Raw genomic sequence first — 25,508 nt, forward strand, 5'->3', positions numbered from 1 at the left:
ATCATTTCTTCCAAGCTCAAGACTGGTGCACCCCTAAGAGTAAGAAATCAGAGCAAGATGGCCAGAGGCCTGCCTCTGTGTTGCCCATGGAGAAACTTGAAGGCAAGAAGAAAGTCTACAAAAGGTGGAAAAAGGGCCTGGCCACTTGGGAGGAATACAGGAACGCTGCCAGGGCCTGCAGGGATGAGACAAGGAAGGCTAGGACCCATTCGGAATTAAAACTGGAAAAGGAGGTCAAGGATAACAAGAAAGGCTTTTTAAAGTATATCAATAGTAAAAGAAAGCCTAGGGAAAATGTGGGTCCACTACTGAATGAGGTGGGTGCCCTTGTAACAGGGGATGCTGAGAAGGTAGAGATACTGGATGCCTTCTTTGCTACAGTCTTTACTGCTAAGACTGCTCCTTGGGTATCCCAGACCTGGAGGTAAGGGAGAGTCTGGGGAAAGTAAGACTTCCCCTTGGCTGAGGAGGATCTGATCAGAGAGCATCTTGACAAAATCAATGCACACTAATCCTTAGGCCCTGATGGGATGCACCCACACGTGCTGAGGGTGCCGGCAGATGTGATTGCCAAACCACTCTCTATCATCTTTGAAAGGTCTTGTAGAATGGGAAAGGTGCCAGATGACTGGGAGATAGCCAATGTCACAACAGTCTTCAAAAAGGGCAAGAACGAGGATCTGGGCAACTGCAGGCCAGTCAGCCTCACCTCTGTCCCTGGAAAGGTGATGGAACAACCTGTTCTGGATGCCATTTCCAAGCAATTGGAAGAAAAGAAGGTTATGAGGACCAGTCAACATGGATTCACCAAGGGAAAATCATGCTTGACCAACCTGGCAGCCTTCTATGATGTCGTCACCAACTGGGGAGATGAGGGGAGAGCAGTGGATGTTGTGTATCTTGACTTCTGGAAGGCTTTAGACACTGTCTCCCACAACATCCTCGTAACGAAGCTTAGAAAGTGTGGGATAGATGAATGGGCAGCAAGGTGGATTGAGAACTGCCTGACTGGCAGAGCTCAGAGGGTTGTGATCAGTGGTGCAGAGTCTAGTTGGAGGCCTGTAACTAGCGGTGTTCCCCAGGGGTCCATACTGGGTCCAGTCTTGGTCAACATCATCAATGACCTGGACAAAGGGATAGAGTCCACCCTCAGCAAGTTTGCTGATGATACAAAGCTGGGAGGAGTGGCTGACACACCAGAAGACTGTGCTACCATTCAGCGAGACATCAGACGATCAGGTTGGATTAGGCTTTGAGCAACCTGGTTTAGTGGAAGGTGTCCCTACCCATAGCAGGGGGGTTGGAATTAGATAATACTTAAGATCCCTTCCAATAAAAAAAATTCCATGATTCTATGATTCACTTAGAGAAACAAAGGAAATTAAAACGTTGCATTTAAATCCCTATTCAACAGAATTCTTAAGCGCATAACCTAATTTAGGCCACTGAATTCCACGTGCTCCAGAGCCTTGCTGATTCAGCAAGACGGAAAACCTCAGCACCCTATGTTTAAAATTGCATTCATGGATGACCAATGGATATACTGGACATGCTTGTTATTCCAGTCTGTCATTTTCATGCTTGAACTCTGAGCTGTTCAGGTGTACTTCCATTTAAGTTAAGACACATCAATCTGTGAAATGACTACAGTGATCTCTTCCAGTTTAAGAGGTAGAGAGGCTTAGCAGAGTCTTCCAGTATTTGGAAAACTTCTTGGCGTTCTGCAGTGATTCTGTAAATCACTTGCTCATGACAACAGAGAAAGCCTGGGACAGAGTCAGGACTGCAGCAAAGATCTTCTAATTCTTAAGCTTGTGCTATAAGCACTAAGAATCATTGCTAACCTAAATCTCAAGCAGCTGAATTATAACCTCTATTGTTAGAACTATCTTCCTCTCAAGAAAAAAAATATTGTCAGAAAAAAAAACACACCAAAGATCTCAATTATTGATCATGCAACAACTGAAGAAATTTCAGTTTTTTTAACCTCCCTCCAATTTTTGACTTACAGAAATAAGATCTGATGATCTTCTTCACATAACAGCATGAGCAGTAAGCAGCAATTGTGCTCCTTGAAACATTAAATTCCAGAAGAGTGAGAGATAATAATACTTATCACTTTCCAAAGATCCATGTCTTCATTAGGGAACTTATCTATAGTCTAATGAAGTAAATGGGAGTCTTTCAACTGACTTCAGCAGACTGTGTCGTGTCTCCTTTGTTTACTTTACAATTTTAATGAAGCTAGATAAATAATTCATACGTAAAGAAAATTTCAAATCAAGTATTCATGGATGCTTTTTCAACTACTTATACTAGCTCTTTGGGATCACTTGATAGAAGACAACACTAACAACTCAAAACTCCAAAGGGTCTTGACTTACACAGATCCTGGTCTTTGATAACCATTACTTGATGCAGTATCTAATCTTAATCTCCTGCACATTTTGGGAGGCAAATCAGGGTTTGCTGGAGCCTTTGGTGTATCTTTGGTATCTGTTGAAGATAAGCTCTGTATAGATCCACTGTAGCTTTTGTTACCTAAAGAAAGCAACCAAATAATAGGGAATATTAAAGTGAATTTGAAGCTGTTTCACAACACTTGCAACATGCAAAGCAATTTTTTTTTTTTAAGAAGCAAAATAGGCAGAAAGAACTTACTAAGTAAGTACTTACTAGAAGAAACAGCCTTTCAAACAAAGAGCTAGGAGAAAAGGACCAGCAGCAAGAATGAAGAAATGAGATTAAAGTTGTAAAGGCTAAAAAGTTACATTGCACTTAAATGGCTAGATAGTACTTTCAATAAAAAGTGAAAATAAAACACCTCAACATTTATAAAGTAGTACAATGCATACAATTGTAGAAAAATTCATGTTGGAGGGGACCTCAGGAAGTCATCTAGTTCAAAGTCTTGCTAAAAGCAGTATTCACTAAGAAAAGAGATGATATTAATTTGTAAGAATTAATATTTCAGTATTCACAGAAGCTTCATGAAGCTTTTAAATGAAAAAAAATATTAAGAACTAATAATTAAAGCTTCCTAAAACAATTGTTACCATAACTTGATAAAACAAACCTATAGCTGTACAGTCTGTATTGTACAGAGAAAAAGTCATTTTAATGAATATAAGGCATGGTCTTATGTGCTTTTTAAGCTGATCTGTGGACTGCTACCTTGTTTGCATATACATTTGCAAGACAAGAACTGGATCTACTTCTATGTTTCTTTATTCCCAAGAACAACAGATGCTTAATGATGTTTTAAAGGCACTTAAAATATAGAGGTCTCTGTAATTATAAAAGCACTACCTATATTAATCTTGTTATTAATTAACACTTACTCATATTAGGGAGTCGTAGGAAAAAGCTTGTACAAACCATGAGGGACACAGGGGAGAGAACTTTCTTAAACTTTTAGTGCTTCCCACACAAACACATATTTACCCTACCTGTACTTCTATTACTTATCGTATTGACAGCTCAGTGGCAAACTCAGCACTAATACGTGGTCCACTGGAGCTCATTGTTTCAGAGCTGATTGTTAATCTTCATAATCCAAAACATTTCACGACAGTGTCTGTTCTAAAGTAATTTCCAGATAGCTGTCAATATTATCTCATATACTCACAGAGGTAAAGCAAGTGTCTAAATTAAGAAGCTGTAATTTCATCCTTCCCTATATTGTAAGGACCCTTTCTACAGGTTTGTTTGGAACCCAAGTTCTTCTTAGGTGCTAGGAGGGTGTTCTTCAAATCAGCATCCTTCTTTGACTGAACAGGAAGATTGGTTTCCTAACTTTCACATTGAAACTAAAGGTGGGTTTGCAAGTTCATCGTTGTTCCTGAACATCATGTACATCCATATACAGACATGTTTAGCCATAATCTTGTGTTCGAGGTACTCTACTTGCTGTATTGGATAACAAAAACATGCAGGTAGGGTAGAATGAAGACTTTATTCTGTTGGGAGGGTTTCCAGACGTACATTTCATGCCATGGACAAGAAGAGACAAAGCTGTTACTCACTAGATGCATTAAGCGTAAGGGATTTTAAATTTAAATGCTAGCTTTGATCATTATCAATCATGTTGCAAGGTTTCATTCTTCTGACACAGTGATAAACCATAGCTATCAACTCTTCTATATTATAAGCCAGAAATCATCTTACAAGTTAGTAGCCTCAGTGAAGCACAGCACGACAGCGAGTACTCTAAATTCTGAGAAAAAATGGTAACTTTTAAGCTATGTGAACTGTACAGATGACAACAGAAATATGTCAGAAGCAGCTTGAAAAGTGAAAGAACATACCACAACAGCTAAAAAATAAACAAGACCAAAGAATATCATTAGCTTTCAAATGCACTTCATGTTTTCTGATGCCTCACAGTAAACTCACTGACATCCTAAAGGACCTTGGAAATTACCTTCAGCTGATGGAATTGATCTGAGGGAAGAACCTGAAGATCTTTTCAGCTCGGATAGACTGTAAGAACTCTTCTTGGTCAGATCTGTTGGTGGAGAGGCATTCTCTGGTCCAGTGACAGAAGCTACACTTTGGCAGTCTGACTCCACGTCTGTTTTTGTTGCATCCTCCTTTGATGAGGATTCTGGACTTGTAGTCCAGAGGCCTGAACTCTTCTGACCATTAGAAGAAGGGGGAGAGGCAATCCATGGAATCCCTCCTGATTTCTCCCTGGGCTGTGGCGGTGCACATTTGGTGGTGCTGTTCTGCTCAGAGGAGTGAGAAGAGAGAGATTCAATGCTGCCCATGGGAGTGCTATCTGGGCTGCTGCTGTACGAGTCACCTAGGCAGGAGGGAGGGGAGAAGAAAGAGAAATAAAAAGATAATTACCTTGTCTTACCATGTACATTTCTCTCATGCCACCTTTAGCCCCTGTACATTACTTGTCATCAAATTCATTAAACTGTGGTTCCAGCGATAGTCATTCTCAAGACAAAATAGCAATTTAGTTGCTCTAAGTTTCACACGTTCCTATTTTTAACCTGAAAATGCTGCATTTTGTGGATATTTCTCTAGAGTGGATGAACATAATGGTGGTGCTATTTCACATAAAAGTTTGCATTTTCAAAGAACTGCCCGCAATATAAATATCATTAGGAAATTAGACAGTTCCAGTGTCACAATATCTTTTAACAAGCACCTTACTTTGCTTAATAAAGTAAATGTGGTGTTTGTCACATTTATGTTCTGAAATGCATAACTCTATTGCCAGCAAGTTAAATACTTAAGTTTTACTTTGTTTACCAAGTTGCTGAGGACCTTGGCAGTCTCTCTAAGACTAGTCCATAAGTCTATCTGCAGATACGCTATTTTCTGAATCATCATACCTTTCATGAAATCCCTGTCCTGTAGAAGGACAACTCATTCCGTTATTTACAACTTTAACATTGAACATTTGATTAATTTCTTTAATTAGACTGATATTAGAGAAGTTTACCTACCTACACAAAAATGTTTGTGCTGATCAAATTATTTTCAAAGATATTGTGCAACAAGAAGTGATAACATCCTAAAGAAATTTGTTGATATGAGGCTATGAACACTCATCAGAAATGAGGAAGCAGTGGCCTACAGTATAGTGAGAGCTGAGTTACCTTAAAGATTGGATTCATAAAAATGTGGTAATAGTCTAGTGAGTCATATGCTAGTTTCTAATAAGATTTTTTTCCCCACAGCTAGGAGATATAACTCTCAAATTTCACAAGAAGCAGGGAACGTACATTTTTTATCCACACATTATTTTTCATCCACATAGTATTTATAAGATAACAACATGATACAGATGCTTTTGCCTCCAGAAGTTTCAATGTCCTTGGCAACAGGTGACTAAAGCCACTTACAATACTCACAAACACCAGTGTCTTGCCTAGTACGTGTGAAAACAGTAGTGCCACTGGAACAGTAATTTGAAATATTCTGTCCACTTCTGCTCAGAATGTCGGTATTCCAGACAAGATTGTGCCCTAACTTACTCCTGACAGACCATTAGTTTCTTGAAAATTGCAAGATAGGCTGGAGCCTAGATTTGTCAGATGCATTTTCTATCATTTTCTATCATTCCCTACAGCTTGGCGTCTATACTTCATTTTCTGCTGGCATATAAAATTCCTTAAATTCCTGAAATATAGTTAAATGTCCATCCTTCATTTAAATGATGACTTAAAACCATCTAGCACTTCAGAAATAGCTACTGCTGGAAGCCAGGACTCTCTCTTATCTGTCTCTGGCACAGCTAGAGATACTCAGCAAGGAGAATACTTGTGCTCCTGCCTCACCGTTCCAGGCACAAATGAGATCTTAACTGGAACTTGTGTAGCAAATGCTGAGCTTGAGCCAACAAGCAAAGCCCATGTCGAGAGTTCCTGGGTCAGGGCTAGTTCCAGTCCAGCCACCAGCAGAAGGCATGAGTCTGAATAAAGAAGATTGTGCTTGCATGTGCCCTGCAAAATACTTGCACAGAATTGCCCCACAATAATGCAAAAAAGTTACACAGTGAAAAACAGTTGAAACTTGCTCAGTTTCTCTTCTGGTGTATATAACTGACAGCTCATCTGTAACTTCTTACTCTAAGGATCCCATGTCATTCAAATAGGCAACTGATGTGTAGACAGCTATTGTTCTAATTCAACATTTAAATTCTCATCAACAGGAAGTACGTAACATATATACATGGAAAATGCAGCATCCATGCAAAAACATAGCGTGGATATATTTCCCAATATTACAGACGTGAGAGTTAATTTAGATCCTACAGAACAGATAACCTTAACTGTGGAATAATTTACTGTACTAGTTTAATGTAAATCTTCTTGAGGAATTAGGGGAGACAAAAGTTCTTTTGGAAATCTCTTGCAGTAGTTGGCAAATTATTCTTTGCTACAGTTTCAATACCTCTTAATGGTAAGGCCAGTAAATAATAAATGATGGTCCGCTGGATGAAAAAGAAAGAAGTGCAACTTTTTAAATAGTCACTTCTACATGAAAATTAATACACATTTGCAGCAGTTAACTGCAAACATAGCTCCCTGCTGTTAAATGTTGTCATATGATGAGTACGCTGCTTCTCACAAAAATATGAGCGTTTGTTTCTATTCCAGTAAAACTAACAAAGTTTCAGTGGTTTTGGCAACCTAGGCAGTGGTTTACTTTGAACCAAAGACCACAGTTTCATGCATGTGAAAAAAGCCAAGTAATGGTTTTGATCTCTGACCTTGACCAAATTGCATTTATTATAGCTTCCAAACCTTAACAATCATCTTACAAGCAAATGAGGTGAATGTCATACAGTGAACTTTGCAGAGTTTCAAAGCAGGCTACACTTAGATTAGACTATAAAGTCTACTATAAAAGATTTTTGAACACTGTATACAATACAAGACTTTCCTAAAAACAAATATTCTTTCTCCTCTGAGAGAAGTAAGGAATGCAGTCATTCAGCAGTGCGGCTGTGACTCACAGAGGTTAAAAAGCTGATGAAAACCCATCTGTTATGCTTATATTACTGGAATACAATATTTACTGGATATTATTCAGGATAATTAAAAGGCAAGACATAAAAAGGAAGATAACGAGTCAACATGCACTAACTTACTGTCAGGATCTGCTAGACATGGTGTATATCTTCCTTTGGGTTTACGTGGACCTGTGGAGAGACAAATTGCTCTTGTCCTTCTTGAACTTGAACGGGACTGAGGTTGGGGAAGAGGAATATTGGGGTCTGGTGCAGTGTGAAATATCTGTATGATATAAAAAAAAAAGAAAAAAGAAAAAAGACATAAACAATAGAGGTACTCTTAGACTTCCATTAATCCATTTCTTTTCTTAATTGCTGCACCTGAAATGAATGCTGTAATAGTCTCACACATTATAAAAGTGTAAATTAAGAGCATATAGACTTTATTCTGATCTGATTTTACAATCCATGAAGAACAGTACTGGATTAGTGAACAACAAGCTGTACATAAAACTTATATTAATTATATAAAAATATTTGTTTAAATGGTTTTATTTTCTAGTCCCAGTTATGAAGTGCTTAACAATCTAAATTGTGAAACATACAATAAGCACTTACTACTAACTCCTGCCTAAGAAGTATATTTTAAAAAAAAATATTATGAAAGATTGAATTTTGTTCTCTATGTTCATGTGAGAGCTTTTGTGTGTCACAGAGAAGAGTCATAGTTGTAACTTATTTCAAAACCATTTGGATTTCAGAAAACTACTTTATTTTGCCAAACAACTCAAGTTTGATGAGGATCACCCTTTAGGTTTGGAGCATCTCCTGATTTTTATCTTTCATGTACCCCTGCTATCACCGGTCAATTATGTACTTCGTTGTTATAGAAAACTCCAATTTTTTTCAGGTCAAATCTTTTCAGGTTTCAGGGCTACTGGGATCTGACATAGGTATACATAAAGTTTTAACAACTCTTTGCTGATGAGAACAGCAAGCCTGCCAACAAGAACAATGCTGGGCAACTTTCATTTAGGTGACTTCCATTTATATCACCTGTTCTGCAATATTCAATACACCTGCAGTAGAGGTATTGAAAGACCCTAAAAATCATCTTGTATACTTCTAGTAAAAATGGTAACTGGCTTGGCGGAAGATTGAAACAAAAAATATAACCAAAAGATTTCTTTTTCTTTCAGATCTTCTTCCTCACTTATTCCTCCTAATGTAGACTGTGTTTGTAAACTCTATTAAGTATCTCTTACAGAATTCGGTGGAAGGAATTGTGATTAGTTCTGTGGCATGGAGAAGAGGTTCTGCAGAGAAAGATTGCCTGTTCTGTTAAGCTACTGAAGGAATCAGAAGTGTTCAGTCTCCATAGTGTAAGGAGCAAGGGCTAAGCATTGTAGGTTAAATACCAAGCAAAAGGTGTCTGCAAGGACTTCTGGATTCCTTATAAATAGGGCACTCTCAGAACAGGATGGAGTGAACAATGAGAAGACACCTTTGTGCCATTCAAAAAGTGGATGAAAGCAAATATACTTTGATAGTAGAAAATACTTTAACAGAGGACTTGAGATGCTCTTGAAGTATATTAAAAACAGTAGTAATCGGTAAGTATCACATCAGTGAAAAAACATGTCTCAGTGCAGAGAAATAGAGCAAGGGTGATTTTGGTTGTGCAACCGTGGTCTTTGTATTGAATTTGCTGGTAATTTTCTGGAGAGGAAATTCAATGTTGGAACTTTCAAATCCCAAAGATTTGATAAGTTAAAAACCTGTAACTAGGGATAAAACGTCACCTAAGAAACTTTTTTTTTTTCTTTTTACCAGCTTGATGTAGTATCTACACACTTGAAAAATGACAGAGCACATAGAAATGGGGATTCTGCTGGAGATCCCCATTGATGCTTCTTGTGAAAAGAGGAACTGAAGGATGATTGCGGTTTCATGACAGTAGGCGGGCCTTGACCTCTACTGTGCAGCTAGCATATCCCCAAAAGACAGTAATAGTCAGAAAGACTCTGAGCTGATGCACAAAGTGTACACACAGGAGAATCCATGAGCTCACTCAGAGTGAACCTCAATATACTGCTAGCGTGAGAGATGGAAGAGCAAAGGAGCAAAGTATGCCCTTCTCGTTTTGTTTCTAGATATGAGAAGGACACAGCAATCTTCAGAAAGCTCATGAAGATTCAGAACTACACCTTCAAAGCGCAGGAGATTATGTCTTGTATCTATACCTTTCATAGCCAGAAAATCTTGCTAGGAGTACCAATCCATAGCACGGGGTAGGAAAAAGGTACTCTCTATCAATAACCTTCTACAAATGCTGAATTCAGACAATCCTTAAGAATTTTTGGATGGTAACGAAAATGAGATCTCAGTTTCATTTTATCACAAAACATTCAGATAAGCTCCTACTACCTTTTCATAATGCTCTATCAGAATTTCAACGACGATATTCTGAAACTTAATGTTCATCATGGCAGCCACAGTTTCTTCTTGGGCTCTCATCAGAGTTGGTCCAAAGATAACACCAAGGTTGGATACTGTCATAAGATTTTGCTGACTGTGTAATGATACCCTTTAAATGAACAGAAATGATATGCAGTTAAATAATTGTGCTAAACTACAATTCTAACAGGCAAAATCTCACATTCATGCTTCCCCTTTAAAAATATTTTAACATTTTTAAATTTACTAGAGTTAAAAGCTAGTCCAGTACTGTATTTCCATTAAGGCTCCAATCTTACAATAATTTAGTGGCTAACAAGCAAGTCTTCCTAGAGTAAGCATCTAAGTTCCTTACATAACTGATAGGGAACCATCTCTAAATGTAGCCACAGAGAGATCCAGTCCATCTAAAGATTAGGAGCCATAAGAACCTCTCTATCTCCAATGATTATACAGGAACTTTATTACTCGAATGACTGAAAATATTAGGTGATAACAGAGGTCAACTGTGTACCTTAGCTTTCATGCAAAGGAAAGAAACTTAGTTACTGAAAACACTTAAATTGCAATCGGATCTCTAAATATGTCTAGAACATAGGAGCTGTGGGGTCAGTGTCATTGTTTTTGCTGTATAGATAAAACACCAGATGATCATAATGACATCTTCTGTCTTTAAAATACACTAGCCTTGTAAAAGCCATGAAAAAAAAAAAGCCATGAAAGCCATCTATCAGTAATCGTCAAAATCCTTTTCTCTCCTTATAAGTAAGTTCTCTCTTATAAATAAGATTTACTGAATAAAATCTGCATCATCATAAATTCTTCAAAATAAGCGGCAGTGACTCCTGAGTCACAGCTGCCCCACTGCCTAACATGTCTGAGAAATACAATGACAAGTAAATTTTTCATAACTGCCTTAATGCTTAATCTTACTGAATCTGCTATTAAATAGAGTCAGAGGTACACATTCACATTCTCCTCTATTACTATTGTCAAACTGATAAACACTATTTTATCCATTTCTTAAATAAGTAAAATAACCCTTGTACCTTTTAAAATTAAGAAACAGTAAAATTTATAAAACATTGGAAGGAGCAGGTAGTAGCAAACCATATCTTCTGTTTTTCTCTGACAGCATTCATTAATCAAAGTTATGGAGACATCTGTCATGCTTTTCTTCCAATAAAACTCTCAGGTATCTTGATTTGTTCTTAATGTTATACAAACGCTAGCAAAATGATCTATCTGATGTCAAAGTCTGGTAGCAAATTACACAAATACTATCCCTTTACAGATTAGAAAGCCAGTGACAAAAAGACTGAGATTTTCCCATAGCTGCTGGGAAATTTTGAAAGGATCAGGATCAAACCCATATCTGGACTCACAGACTACCCTCTCTCAGTCTCACAGTTGGGTAGGCACTACTGATACACTGAATGAGGGAATGAACAGTAGAGTTATCTTGGTAGAGAGGTGAACTAGACTAGAATTACTTCTATAATGAAGTAAATACTGCCTTCATAATCAGAACAGGAATGCTTTAGTACCTTATTTACACTGAGAATCAGGAGAAATATGGGAAAGAGGTTTGTACAGGAGATAATGTGATATAAACTGCAGAAAAATAAATACCTGTCTTCTTACATTTCCTATTTTGTTTCATTAAGTTAGGCCTAAAAACATCCCAAAATTTTACTTAGACACAGTGGCAGAGATTGTTTTTTGGAAGCCTAATCATGTAAATTTTTACCTTGTTAAAGCATATTTTTAGCCAATTATTTCCATGTAAGTTTCTCTATAATAGATCTCATGTTTGGCTGAGGGGTGTTTGGGAAGTCCACTAGTGTCTTAATGAAATGGAATTTTGAATAACTAAGCTCTAAGTCTGTTAGAAAACCTAAAAAAAAAAATAACTTTATGCAATGTTAGTCTGCTTTGTGCTGCACAATAATTGTTAAGGTCTCTTACACAAACATAATCTTACAGCATAGGACAGAAAGTAGTGTTTGTACTGTGTTTGGGTTTCCTTGGTGACAAATTTGGTAGCTTGGCTAATAAAAGGAAGGGTGAATTTAATAACATTGTAACCAGAAAGGACTTTCTGCAAAGCACCTTGAAGGCTCAATTTCTAGCAAAAATGAAAAAAAAAACACAAAAAACAGGCCTGTAAATGGATCATTTTGATAAGCACTTTCCTCTGACCTAGTCCTACTGTTGCTGGGCTACTGAATAGGCAGAGGCCAAAGCAATCATGCATTTCAGGTAGCCATAAGATATTAATGTACAATTGCTTTCTCCTCAAAATCTCTTTCTTTGATGTATCCTCAGTAAATCTCTGATACTACCAGATTGCAGGCTATCTACTATAGAAGGCTATGGTGCTATTAAATTATACCAAAGAATGATCCATTCTTCAAAGTAGACAAGCAGATAATTTAATTAGGAAGGTTTAAAAACAAAAAAAATGAGTTTCCTATCTTAAAATAACACCAAACCTCCAGTTCTTGCCTAGCTGCTGACTGAGTGTATATTCATGCAGCACGACCTCTCTTCAGAGTGCTTTTCAGGATTTGCTGATTTTGATTGTTTCTAGTATGAGCTCCACCCCACAACATCTAGATCCTATTTAATTGTGCACAGTGACACAGAAGTCAAGGTAGGCAGAAACCTAAGGGCCTTAAGACCTAAACCAAGGAAGAAAAATATTATCCTCTTCTTATAAGGCACCATTAAACGTATACTATTTTTTATGTAGACATAAGATCATATGCAAAGGAACTGAACAGAAAAAATAAATGCAGTAAAAGGACATACACTTCAAAATGGGATTTTAAACAAAAGAATGAAAAAAATTATTATTTTCTTCATATTTATCCATTTACATAAAGTTATGCACTCTACATATCATTTGTTCCTTGAAAAATCTCCACACGGGTAGGAAAGAGAAGGAAGTAAAATAACTAATACATTCCAAAGACTAATTTTGAATTCAGGATCATTAGAATTGCTAGCATAAACAACAGCTGGCAAATTATATGAGAAATTAGAAGGGATGAATTGAATGTTGGAAAGAGACAAACTGAAAGTTTTCAGAATAAATCCAAAAGATTTAAATTTATCAGAAATGAAAATCACATCAAAGTTGAGACAGGCAAGAGCTGAAAAGAACAATTAAAGAAGGGAATACTGCAGACATGCTCTTCTTTGAAAACGCATCTGAGGTAACAGTGAGAATAAAGAGTTCAGGAAAAGAGGTCAAGAAAGAAATGTTCGCCTGCAACTAATTCTGCCTACAAGTAAGTCAATTCCTAGATTGATATATTTCAATTTTGTGGCCTTCAGACTAGCAGCTTTTACAAAATCTTTAATTCATCATTAAAAGTCCCTACTTTTTACGTTTCTAGAAAGCAGCAAATATTGTATTTTTAACTAATCAAATAACTCTTTTGTTAGAAACTTACAAAACTTGCTTTCCTCCTGTTCTCTGGGTCACCCCATGTCTAATGAGATGCAAGGTTTGCCTAAACAGTTTTTGCAGTGTAAGCACTCACAGCAGTTCCCTATTATGCTAGCTCTCCTTGGACAAATAACATAAAGGGATAAATAATTTCCACCAAAGAAATTTTCAATTGTCTTAAGTCCACGAAAGAAAGCAAAACTGCATTAGGCTGCACTGCAGTGTACTGCAGGTGGAGGTGGCTCAAGCTGTGATCAAAAAGCAAAACAGTGGAGACGTAATGAATGGAATGAAAACAATACGGAGTGCTTTATAACATCTTCTACATACATCAGTCATGTGGGCCTTAAATAAAAAATTGCTGTTTCAGTATCACATTCCAAGCATCCTAACATATTTATAAAAGTATTCAGCAAAAGTTGGTGAAAATGAAAAAACTTAAAAAAAACTTATATAAATAATGTTTGATGCAGAAACAGGATATATGATAACATAATAAAGGTATGTAATCATAGTTAGTTATACAGAGAGACAGAAGAGAACAAAAACTTGTCTCTTTTTTTTTGTCTCACAGTGCATGCTAAGGGTAATTCAATGGAGACGAAAGATCATCTCTTCAAAAACATAAAAATCTTTTCCACGTGATATTTAATTAAGACTCAGAGAAGCTGATGGAACTGGGGAGATTCAAAAGTGGGTTTGGACACATTTGTACAGCTATCAAGAATATAAATAAAAATCCTTCGAATTAGTATTTTCAAAGCACATTCTACCTCAGAGCTGTTACAAATAAAAATAAGATAAAACATGAAGGACCAGTCTAGTCTTGAGTTTTGAAATGGTTTGGGAGCCTAAACAGTAATTTCTTGTCAACCTTAGCATAATTTTAGATGTTTCTCAAATTTAATTAGTTCCAATTCCTGTAGTTATTAGGAACTATGAATGAAAACATTAAGTTTATTTTATACATAATCAGTCATTTTGGTGACTCATCATGGTGTTTCTTTTATTTTTGCTTCTACAATAAGCATTCTTCAGCTACACTGAGAACTGTGTTTCAGAAATCAAATATAATTTTAAGAGGCACTGTCTTAACACAACTGCCCTAATGGATTAGGCAACACTGACAAATTAAAAGCAAAAATGATTGCAACTTATAATAATATGAAACAGAGAAAAATAAATAATTACTTGACCAGGTGCTTGATAAGGATGTCCAGCATCTCTCTGTTCTTCTCTGGTAATTTATGTACAAGCGCATGCACTGCCTCAACTCTGTAGTTCTGATCATCCGATTCTATTAGACAGAAAACAGATACTGTTGATAAATTAGAACATGTGCTAAAGTGAGACTAAAAATGGCAGCAGTGCCCGTATGCCAATACATACATGCACTGCAGGGAGCAAAAACCAACTAACCTTCAAAATGATGAGTACAATTCAATTATATTTATTACAAGAGCATTCTGGAATCTGGATTTCAAGCAACTTGACAAAAGCAGTTACCACCAATACCAAAGTCAACAAAATCTGTGGCAATTTTGACTGAGTGTTGTACTTAGTGGAATCCAAGACTTTACTCTTTGATATTTAAAATATCTAAAATTTTTGAGTGTATTTTATCAAGGCAAGAGGAAATGAGGAAATAACTTCAAATTTTAAACTGGAGTTGTTAGAAAAACAATTTTACTATCTTTCTAATTACTCCATTTGTGATAAGGAGGTAATTATCACTCCTCTCCAATTTCTCAAGGCAAGCTGGGAAAATAAAGATCCCTGGATGAGAGGGATGAACGATATAAAGGAATTATTAGCCTCTGTAAAACAAACAAACAAACAAATCAAGATTTAAAATTTCACGCAGGAGGCAGTCACACAGAAGCTCTAAAAAGATCAGAACAAACCACTGAACAGCTTCATCTAGTATGACTAGTATGACTTTTCTGTTTTGTGGGCTTTCATGTGGCACTGTGCTGTCATATACAGTGAAATGGAAGAACTCAAATCCTTGCCTGGATTACTGAATACTACACCAAGGATTAAAACAGGGATAATAACTGAGGAGATCAGAGGACAGAAATGATTTACTTTCATTAAAGTGTATTTATTATTTTACTTACTAACAGCAACAATGAAATCTTTGTGCAGCTTGAATGTCATCAGTGGTTCTGAAAGACACCTGGTTGTAAAAAAAATATTTAAAAGAACATTTGAAACAATGCATCACTCAAAGTCTGTTTAGGTTTTGCAAGTGTCATTACGATAGCCCACAATATCTGCATAATGTATATTGTTATGTCCCAGGAAACCCAATTCACTCATTAGAAGTAGTATACAACTCAGTCGTGTACACAGTCTGAAAATCTCTTCGAAGTGAACCAGGTGTCACCATAGCAGTTAAGAAGAGAAATATTACCAGCACTGTCTTCATCGCAGTGGCTCACTATGTTACGACTTCCATACTATGGAACAGGAATACTACTACTGCAGGACAAGGTACAGAGGGCTGCAGAAATAAGCTTTCGCCCAAGAAAGACAAATGCATGATGAAACTTAATACTGAAAGTCTAACCTGAGACATTCTGAAAGAACACTCCTCAGAAAGAAACCTGTGAATTGTCTTAGAGAGACAAAAACACAGCTACTGCTAGCTCACATTCTAATTTCACAAATACAATACCTGAAGTGAGCTGTGTTTCTGAAGATACGTGATACATTTCTTCAACAGCCAGTTGTTTCAATGAAGTTTACACACACATTCTACTATAAATCCTAAGCGTATTTTCCATATATGTTCTCATGTTCTGCCCTTTGTTAGGTGAATGCTTTAAGAAATCCAGTTATTTAGAAGGCATAGAACACTCATCATCTGGATTTTATACTTTTAATTGTGTTTATTTTCAACATTACATATTGATACCCCAAAAAGAGTTATATCAGAAATGCTAACACTCTTGAAAATTCTGGCTATTATTAGAAAAAAAAAATTAAGAGAAACTGATAATGTGGGAGGGATATCCTGCTTGTGAAGATACCAACTTCTAAGGATAAAAATAGTTTATTACCATTTCTGTAGAGATTTTTACTCTGCTCCAACAATGATGCCATGAAACATCATGGTACACAGCTTGAGGGAGTCAAAAGAAAAACTCAAAAAAACATGCTTTGTAGTTTACACAAAAGATTTTACATAAAAATATGCAATTAATTATATTCTACCAAATTTACATCTATACAAGAGACGACTATCTTAATAAGGCAGAAAAGTTTGTGACAAACGGTAGACTTATTGTTACACATAAAAAAGGAAAGATTATATACATGCTTATTACCATGTTAATAGATAAAATAGATGTAATATGATACTAATAGGCAAAAGATTAATGGGCCATAAAAGGAATACTGAGATTTGCTCATCATACTTACCTGAGGTAGTTTTTAAGTCCACTTGTTATTGTTTTATTGTCCCAAAGTTCCATATCAATATCCATATCAGGAGGAGATTTAGGGGCTGGTAGAAATTTGAATTAGGATTGTTACGGTTTGACTAACAGACAGACAAGAAAAGCAGCAAAACAGAAGCTAACAGATTATTCATTTAGGTAATTTGATTATTTATTAGCCAGATTAACTACCAATTTGATCAATTTGAAATATTTTAATCCTTGCCAAAGTATTAATAAAAATAATTTAGCATTCATATTTAGTACCTGTAAACAGTAAGTATATGCACTATATCAAGATGTAAAGTAAGCCCAAGTCAATAGAGAATTAGTAATTTATTTGGCTTGGACATTTGAAGACAGGCATCAGACAGCCAAACTAGCATGAAAAGTGAAATACAAGAATAATTGTCTATTACGCTGAATTATTCTGTGTTACAGAACTAAATTTTGGAACACTTCTTGAAAATGCCAAATAGATGCCAATAAATAGAACTTTAATGTTAAAAGAAGAAATGCACTTTATCACTAATTTGCTCATGTATAACAATGATTGCATGGAGAAATTGAATAATAATGCACACAATAAACTAGTTGGATAGACTGCTCGTTTTAAGACTGCAAAGTCAATTTAGTGGTAGTAAGTGTACATACAAAACTGTAAATATTAAGACGCTCTTTTGGGTACAACAGTAAAGGGCAAAAGGGATCATAGTATACGTGCTGCATGCTATAGACAAAGGTTCACTTAAGTTACTTACAAAATATGGTATTCATCAGCTTTTGCACTTTGGAGTTTACACCACCTATTCTGTACAGACCCAGAATGGTGATACCTATATTGGGAAAACAAGCACAATGAAAACAGAGAAAATGTGGTTATTTCTATATACATTGATGCGTCCCTGGTGTATGTTTTCAAACCATCTAAATTTATGTATGGAAAATTGTAAAATTACATTCTTGAATACTTCTTTATCCTATTGAGCTCTCTTCTGGGATACTAACAAATGCATTCCACTGAATCCACACCACTCCACGCCATATCCTATTCATAATTTTATATCAACAGAAGCCCTTGCGTAGAAATGACACATATTAGAAAACACCAAGAGGATAACTGGCAAAAGTGAAAAATTACACCCCAATGCAGTCTTAAAACACATTACATGCTAACAAGTTTGTCTTGCCTAGACTTCAGTGGAATTACTATGCATCTACATTACCCCTTCCAGCTAAAATTTGGTTGACATCTATAGGAGAAATAATTGTACCCAAAATAAAAACATACATCGTATACTGCTGGAACATTGTAGTTCAGAATTTACATTATGCATGGGTCTCCATACAAAATAAAAACAGTCAAGACCCAATTTACCCATAGATTCCAGGTTTGTTTTATTTTTAATAGCACAGATACTAAGAGCAAATAATGATATGTGTGATATTCAAAACATAGTGTTTCAGGATTCCAGTTATGATAATTTTATTGGCTTTCTTTTAAAATCAGCAGTATTTGGAAATCCAAGGCAGAAAGCAATTTTTAATATGACCTGTTCTTCTTCTCAACCCACATTAAGTTTTGATGTACTGGTGTCTCAGGAAAAACTACAGAAAAATAATTTTCTCATTTACTCTGTTTGTGTGCCCCAGAGGAGGAAAAAAAACAAAAACAAAACCAATAACTGTTCATCCCTTCATCCCTTAGGAGGGATGCCAGATTTTTATCTTTAGGAGGATATATTCAAAACTAACTCTTGATACGTAGATTTAATTTTGTTATGTAATTACATTCTTCTTCCTACTTCAGGTCTTACCATTTCAAAATTGCAAATTTTCATTTGAAAACAACATTCTAATATTTGATCTGCAGTTTTTTTTTTTTTTTAATTTACCATTTTTTTTCAGAACAATGCAATCTCTTGAGTCAGCAGTGGTTCAAAAGCTACACAACACTGCTACTTGAGAAAGTGGATTTATGTTGGGCTCAATGATGCTCAGAGCGATCACACAGCTTTTGGATTAGAACAGACTTGCATACTGAGAGTTCAGTGGATGGACAAGATAAGATTATCTCTGTTTAGGGAAGACCATATACTTATATCTCTTTGTTTGAAAGGGAACTATCAAAAAGCTTACTGTGAGTTCCAAGATATCACCTCAAGAATAGTATAACTTTTTTTTTTCCTACTTTCCCACTACCATATACTAGTTTCTAAGCATTAAAAAAATGACTAAACCATGTGAAAAATGACTGGATGAAATGACGGACATCAGGCTCTACCACAAAGATGTTCCAGCAGAGAGTGTTCACACCATCTACTTTTTGTTCGTTATGTTTCACACGAGAAAACAAAGTTGGGAGTCTCAGCTTCATCAGGAAAAAGCACAATTCAGTGCACACAAATTAAAGACCTAGACTAAACGATGTGTGCAACTGTATGTTAAGCTGTCTAAACAACATAAAACTATTGAAAATGTAAAAAAGCAAAACAAAACAACCCTCCCCCGAACACTTTAGTGATATGCTAAGGACTGTTGTTGGAACTTGTGGCAATGGTTTTAAGCATAAAGCACACCCATGAAATGTGAAGAGTGCAGACTGAATGATGAACACATTCCAAAACAGAGCTGTAACATATGTAGGCGCAAAGTACTGTTTGAGAAAAAATATTCATAATAATCTAATATATCATTTGTGATTTAATACACACCTCTTGTTTCTACAGCATGGATACATTTCCTCACGAAGTTGAAACCTGCTTCATTTAAGAACACTAGAAAGATAAGAAAAGTATTTTTGCATCTCATCAACACACAAAATCTCCATGTTTAGCAACATTCACATTTCAGTTAGAGAGGACTAATACACATTTATCCATGTGATTATGATACTTATTCTGTAATGCCATCATCTAGATATATCTTTAGCACTCAAGATCCAACTTTCTCATCATGAGGAGGGAAACACTCTACCATCTTTCTCAGAAATCAGTAACGCATAGAACTGAAAGGTTGTTCCTTTACAAGATTACTGAATTCCCTTCCCTCTGCTGAGGAAAATGGTTTTAAGAGTTGAGGACTTAACATTATGACCAGAATATTTTCACTGGTTTTAATACAACAATATTCTTTGTTCCTTGCACATAACTGCTCCTAAAGTGGTAACGTGGGAAAAACAATCTTTGGTATTGACTTTAATTATTGAGGTTATTTCGAGTGAATGTATTTCTCATTAATTCTTTTATCTTCAACACTAATTGCTCTATCGAACTAAATACAGATTTTATAGCAGCATATTTGTCACCATTAAAATAGCATCATCACATAAAAAAACAGACATACTGGCTTAAATTGTAGATTTCCAGAGTCTCAGATAAACTTCCTGTGAAGACACCTGGGAATATCTGACACATCTCTCTCTCCCTCTCTGTTATATATACCCAAACATATTTAAAATATTTTTACATATTTGTGTACAGATGTTAATATAATACAATTACACAGATAAATCGCATAATGTCTCTACATATACTCATTTTATTATTCAGTGTATATGTAATGGATACAAATACACCTACAAACAAAAGGTGTGATACATACAGATATTACTTCAACACACAGGCATATTATTTACACACAGGCATAATATTTACATTTAGGTATACAGACTGCAGATATAGATCTTTTGCAGATTTGTTAAATATATTGTCATTTTTGACCAAATCAAATTTTCTTCCAATTTATGTTTGATAGTAATACAATAGGAGAAGTCTTTCACACAGTTTATATAACTTAGGATGTGCTTTCATATATCCCAATCAGGTAATCCAACAAAAAGACACTTTAAAGTATCTTCATAGTGATAGAAAGAAAACACATGCATCCAGAAATAAGGCCATTACAGAAATCTAGGAATATTTTGTAGATCCTCATAAATAAAGTGCTTACTTTCTTCCTTCTTGCTAATAATGGCTGGTAGTGTGTAGATCTGGAAAAAAAAAAAAAAAACAAACACGAAATTTCAATGTTTGTAGCTTTAAGTTCTTTATTGCTAGGTTTGCTGATAGCTCTTAAGCAGCTGTGACATGCTGCGTATTAGCTTGCTGCTATGGGAATGCCAACCAAGCCCTTCACTTCCTCCCCAGCAGCCCCTTGTTAGGAACTGAGTAGGTGGAGAGGGCAACAACACACAGCTGGACGCTGAGTAAAATACACAGATGTTCTGCACCTCTGGGGAGAAGGCATACAGCCAGCAGGACCTGTCCCAAAAACGTATTCAGGCCTTGACATTCTAGATTGACTAGGAATAGACATTAAATTTATAGGCACATAAAACGTGTTAGAAGTCAGATTTGCAGACTGCAAATGGGTTAAATATCAATACAAAGACTGATTTAATTTCTGCACTGTTTCAGTCAAGCAGGAAGCTTTGTAACATTTATCTATCTCATAAAACCAATCAACCATTTTTTTCCCCTTGGGTACAGGTCTGGCATCACCTCATTCAGTGACAGTTTCATGAGCTGATTAAGAGTGAGAAGAAATCTCAGATAAACCTGTCTCTTACTAGCTTTCAACACATTTTTATACTCTCTACAGTGCTTTTCAAGATGTTACTTATTGCCTACTTCATGACGCTGCCTAAAAGATGGTTTGTCTTTACCATTGTAGAAACTATCACTTTGCAAATTTAATCTGAACCACAAACCTTATATGACAATAGGCTTATTATTATGAAACACTAAATATCCTAAAAAAACAAAAACAACTATAAATAAAGGTCTAAATGCACTAATAGTTCTAACTTCACTAATATGTACCTATCTTCACTGTGCATTTGCAATTGTGTTTTATGAAGAACAGAACTGTATTTGCCTTTATTGTACTGTATTGTAATAAATTTTATGTCTAAAATGTATACTGGCTTCTTTCTTTAACATGTGTGTCATAAAGCTGTAAAAATAAAAGGAAATGACAAATATCCTTACGGGTTCCTTTCCATCCATAGCTTCGAGCCACAGTTTTCGGTTGGATTCTGAAAAAGCTTGCAGTGTGATGATTCCAGGTCTGTCAAAAACATACACACATACTGAAGTTACTAATTTCTTTTTCTCAAACAGTAACCAAAATCAGAGTTAAAGTTGTCAAATCCCCCAAAGGACATCCAAAATAGGTCAAAAGAAACATGCCCTAAAAGGGTTGCCTAGAAATTGCACTTTGAGATTGTATCTCAGGTATGGCAACTGAAGCCAACAGCCTTGATGCAGGTGGTTTTTTTTGTTTGTTTGTTTGTTTTCGTTTTTTGCTTTAGAGGATTCAGAAAACTGTTCATTCTGCAGGTTGTGCTCTAACTATTGTGATACAAGTTTAAAAAGTGCCATATTCTCTCTCTTGACGAAACTTTCACACTGCATAGAAAAATATTCATGGGAACCAGTGAAGGGATGAGGGAAACAATTTCAATCTTTATTCCCAAAATTATTATATGAACAGATGTGTAAACACAAAGAATCTTGTCTATATTTGTGATCACACACAAGCAACTTCTTTAAGAAATGCTATGATATTAATTCACTCATTTGCCAACACAGAGTGCCCAAGAGACAGCCCAGTTCAAAAAGTCTTGCTCCTACACTCATGCAGTGTATCTCTCCTCAAAACCTTCAACAGATTGTCCAGAACTGTAGTTTTTCTATGGCAGGTTCACAAATAAAAAAAAATACACTCTTTACTAGGTATTTATCTTCCACCATAAAAATAAATAAACAATAAACCACTGTTCTTTTCCACCTTCACTCAAAGACCTCCGTTTTAAACTTGTGTTTAGAAAACATGCAAAAAAGCTGCTGGAAAATACAAAATAGCAAAATATGTATCGACACACATACACCAAACCATTCAAGGAGGAGCAAGCCTTGTTCCTAATATCAAGATTGGACAATTCTCAACTTTAGCACTAGCATGATCACAAGATACTAATATTACTGCAAAACACAGATGTGACAAATATATATATATATATATATATATATATATATACACACATGATTCTATCAATATTTACTAAAAATAATTTTCTATTAACAATTTAATTTCTTCCATTCTATCTCCAGTAAATGAGGAGATCAGGACATGCTGATGTAACAGCCCCCTACCACCACAAGATCTACTAGCCTCAGCGCATTACTTGTGTAGAATGTGAAGACGCATATGTAACTTGAAATATAGATAGACACAAAAGAAATCCATATGAAACTTTGACAATAAATATATTGAACAGGTTTGAACAAATAAGTAGTAGGTCTTGAAAACCAGGTTTGTCTGGATGCAAGCATATTGAGAAATACATGTCCCTTTTACAAGTGTAATTATTATATATTGGTTGCGAGTGCTTTTATTTTTTATTTATATTTACTTTGTTAACATAATGAAAAGAATTCACACCTCTCAAATACTTCAATATCAAAACAGAACCGTTTGTCAATTGAATCCGTCTTTCTCCTGATGCAAGATTTTAGCTTGAATATTTCTGGTGAGCTTGTCACAAGGCCATTCTATAAAACAAAACAAAACAAAATTAGTACAGGCAGTACATTGGGGCTTAAAAATATTTATGAACGTTTACAGTATTTTTTCTGTATACAAAGACTACACTTAATTGCTTTCTGTCATTTTTTTTGTATTTTTATATTATTTGTTATTTAAGTAATGTTATACTTCAGAGAGCTCCTTAACTTCAAAACTTCACGTTTGCACATATGATTGAATGCTGTATGTTAAAACAAGTGTCATATTCTTCTGTTACAGGTAGATGAAAATATAAAGTTGGCTAACTCCTAGTTCTGGCTGCTGTCATGGTGAAGCTACTCTTGATAATGTTTGAAAGGCTGTGGTAATTGACAGGGGGGTGGTTCTGAGGGGTGTCAGAAAGCAAATGTCACTCCTATCTTCAAGAATGGCAAGGAGGATGACCTGGGGAACTATAGATGGGTGCAACATCTGTACCAGAAGCCATTTCCAAACATATTAAGAACAAGAAGGAGTCTGGGAGTAGTCAGCAGGAATTTATGAAGGGAAGGATCATGCAGAACCAACCTGATAGCCAACTACAATGTGACAGATAGCTCGGTGAATGAGGGAAGAACGATGGATATTGTTCTAAATATCATGGAAATATTCAGATATCTTTTTAGCATGGAGACCAGAATAAACAACCTCTAGAGCTCTTTTTCAAACCTCTGCCATTCTACTACTGTGTAAATGTGATTGCTTTCCCACATTTTTGGAACTACTGTATTAGAGGAGTTATTTAATATATGGTTCATATGTTATATAAGAAATATTATTATTTAAATATGTTGTGTATGTATATAAAATATACACTGCGTCATGTATGAAAACTCCTTTAAACTCTTTCCACCAAATCTTTTTCTTTTAACACTTCCTGAATGCTTAATGTAAAGTATGGTACATATATGTATGTGCTAAAGACTCACCACTTTTCCACCAGATTTTGTTTCAGCTATGCTCATTGTAAATGTTTTTGTTCCTTTATCATAAGTGCAGTAATGTTTTACCCATGTAAATCCAAGTGGCCCTAAATTAAAGAGAGATAGTATTAGAAATAATTATTTAGGTATTTTATCACTATTTTGTTTGGAGTTAAACACAGTACATAGATGAAATATAACAGTATCCATACATAGAATACAAAATAATAAATACAATAAAAAAATACAGATTTTTGAATTTGAACATGTTCAGCTCTAATTTTCCTCTATCTCTGCTTGATGTTCCAGCAGACTGATTTTCTTTAGCAACTAGATAGGTAACAGCATATTGATAGGACAGACAGATAGAAGCAGATCTTGAGGATTATTCTGCTTAGGAAATACAGCTAAAGATTTTTATCAAAAGAAGTAAAGCACTAGGATTCAGTATTACATTCTTTCTTTGAAGAAAAACTTAAATCTAGTAGCAGTCTCAGAAAATTGGACAAACTCATGAAAACAGAACATATTTTCCTTTACTTTCAGAGCTCTCATTAAAGGTAACAAATGCTTTTGGTAACATCATAGGATCTTTATTCTGATACCTGTTATCTTTAGGACATTGGATAAAATGGCAATGGCTCAGACATAGAGTTAATCTTATGTAGTTGAACACTGGAGGATGATTCTATTACAAGAATGGACAAGAAAAGGAGCAGTGGATTCTAAAACAATAGTGGTTTAGAGACAAGGAGTAAAATGCTGAAGGTGGCACCTTCAGCAAGAAACACTGGCCTTTTATCCCTTGCAATGGTGTCCTGCCAGGGAAGAGGTGGGTATAACAGTGGCACTGAGTCTGTAAAGAAGGCTGATCCCTAAGAGAATTGGCCATGGTCAGAGACAAGGACTACAGGGCCATACTTTCAAAAGATGAAAACACATTCATCTTGGCACATGGAGAGGAATAAATAGTCAAAAGTCAAAACAGTCCACAAACTGACAATTACCTATGCTCAACACCATTAGATAATGTACTTCAGAATTCATTAGTCTTTGATCTAGCTAGCTATACATGAAATCTACAACGATCCCCAGATAAGTGGAGCATCCTTTATCCTGGAGAGGTCACACCACAGTACTTAATCTGACTGCAAAATCTGATTTCTGATGCCTTTGCTCAGGCA

General features: G+C 35.7%; 1 protein-coding gene across 1 annotated transcript in view; it reads right to left on the minus strand.

The window, feature by feature from the left end:
* ARHGAP42 (Rho GTPase activating protein 42) overlaps positions 1–25,508 on the minus strand; it is a 170,306-nt gene that overhangs the window by 13,472 nt on the left and 131,326 nt on the right. The window contains exons 9-21 of the mRNA XM_035542460.1: positions 24,331–24,431; positions 23,279–23,388; positions 21,823–21,901; positions 20,783–20,822; positions 19,546–19,608; positions 17,593–17,667; positions 16,815–16,899; positions 15,509–15,567; positions 14,580–14,685; positions 9,902–10,061; positions 7,613–7,757; positions 4,424–4,804; positions 2,385–2,541 (exon numbers count right to left, since the gene is read on the minus strand). Of these exons, the coding sequence (XP_035398353.1) occupies positions 2,385–2,541; positions 4,424–4,804; positions 7,613–7,757; positions 9,902–10,061; positions 14,580–14,685; positions 15,509–15,567; positions 16,815–16,899; positions 17,593–17,667; positions 19,546–19,608; positions 20,783–20,822; positions 21,823–21,901; positions 23,279–23,388; positions 24,331–24,431 (1,561 nt within the window). The remainder of the gene's footprint in view (positions 1–2,384; positions 2,542–4,423; positions 4,805–7,612; positions 7,758–9,901; positions 10,062–14,579; positions 14,686–15,508; positions 15,568–16,814; positions 16,900–17,592; positions 17,668–19,545; positions 19,609–20,782; positions 20,823–21,822; positions 21,902–23,278; positions 23,389–24,330; positions 24,432–25,508) is intronic.

This window comes from Cygnus atratus, chromosome 1, assembly GCF_013377495.2.
Source record: "Cygnus atratus isolate AKBS03 ecotype Queensland, Australia chromosome 1, CAtr_DNAZoo_HiC_assembly, whole genome shotgun sequence".
Classification (NCBI taxonomy): Eukaryota; Metazoa; Chordata; class Aves; order Anseriformes; family Anatidae; genus Cygnus; species Cygnus atratus.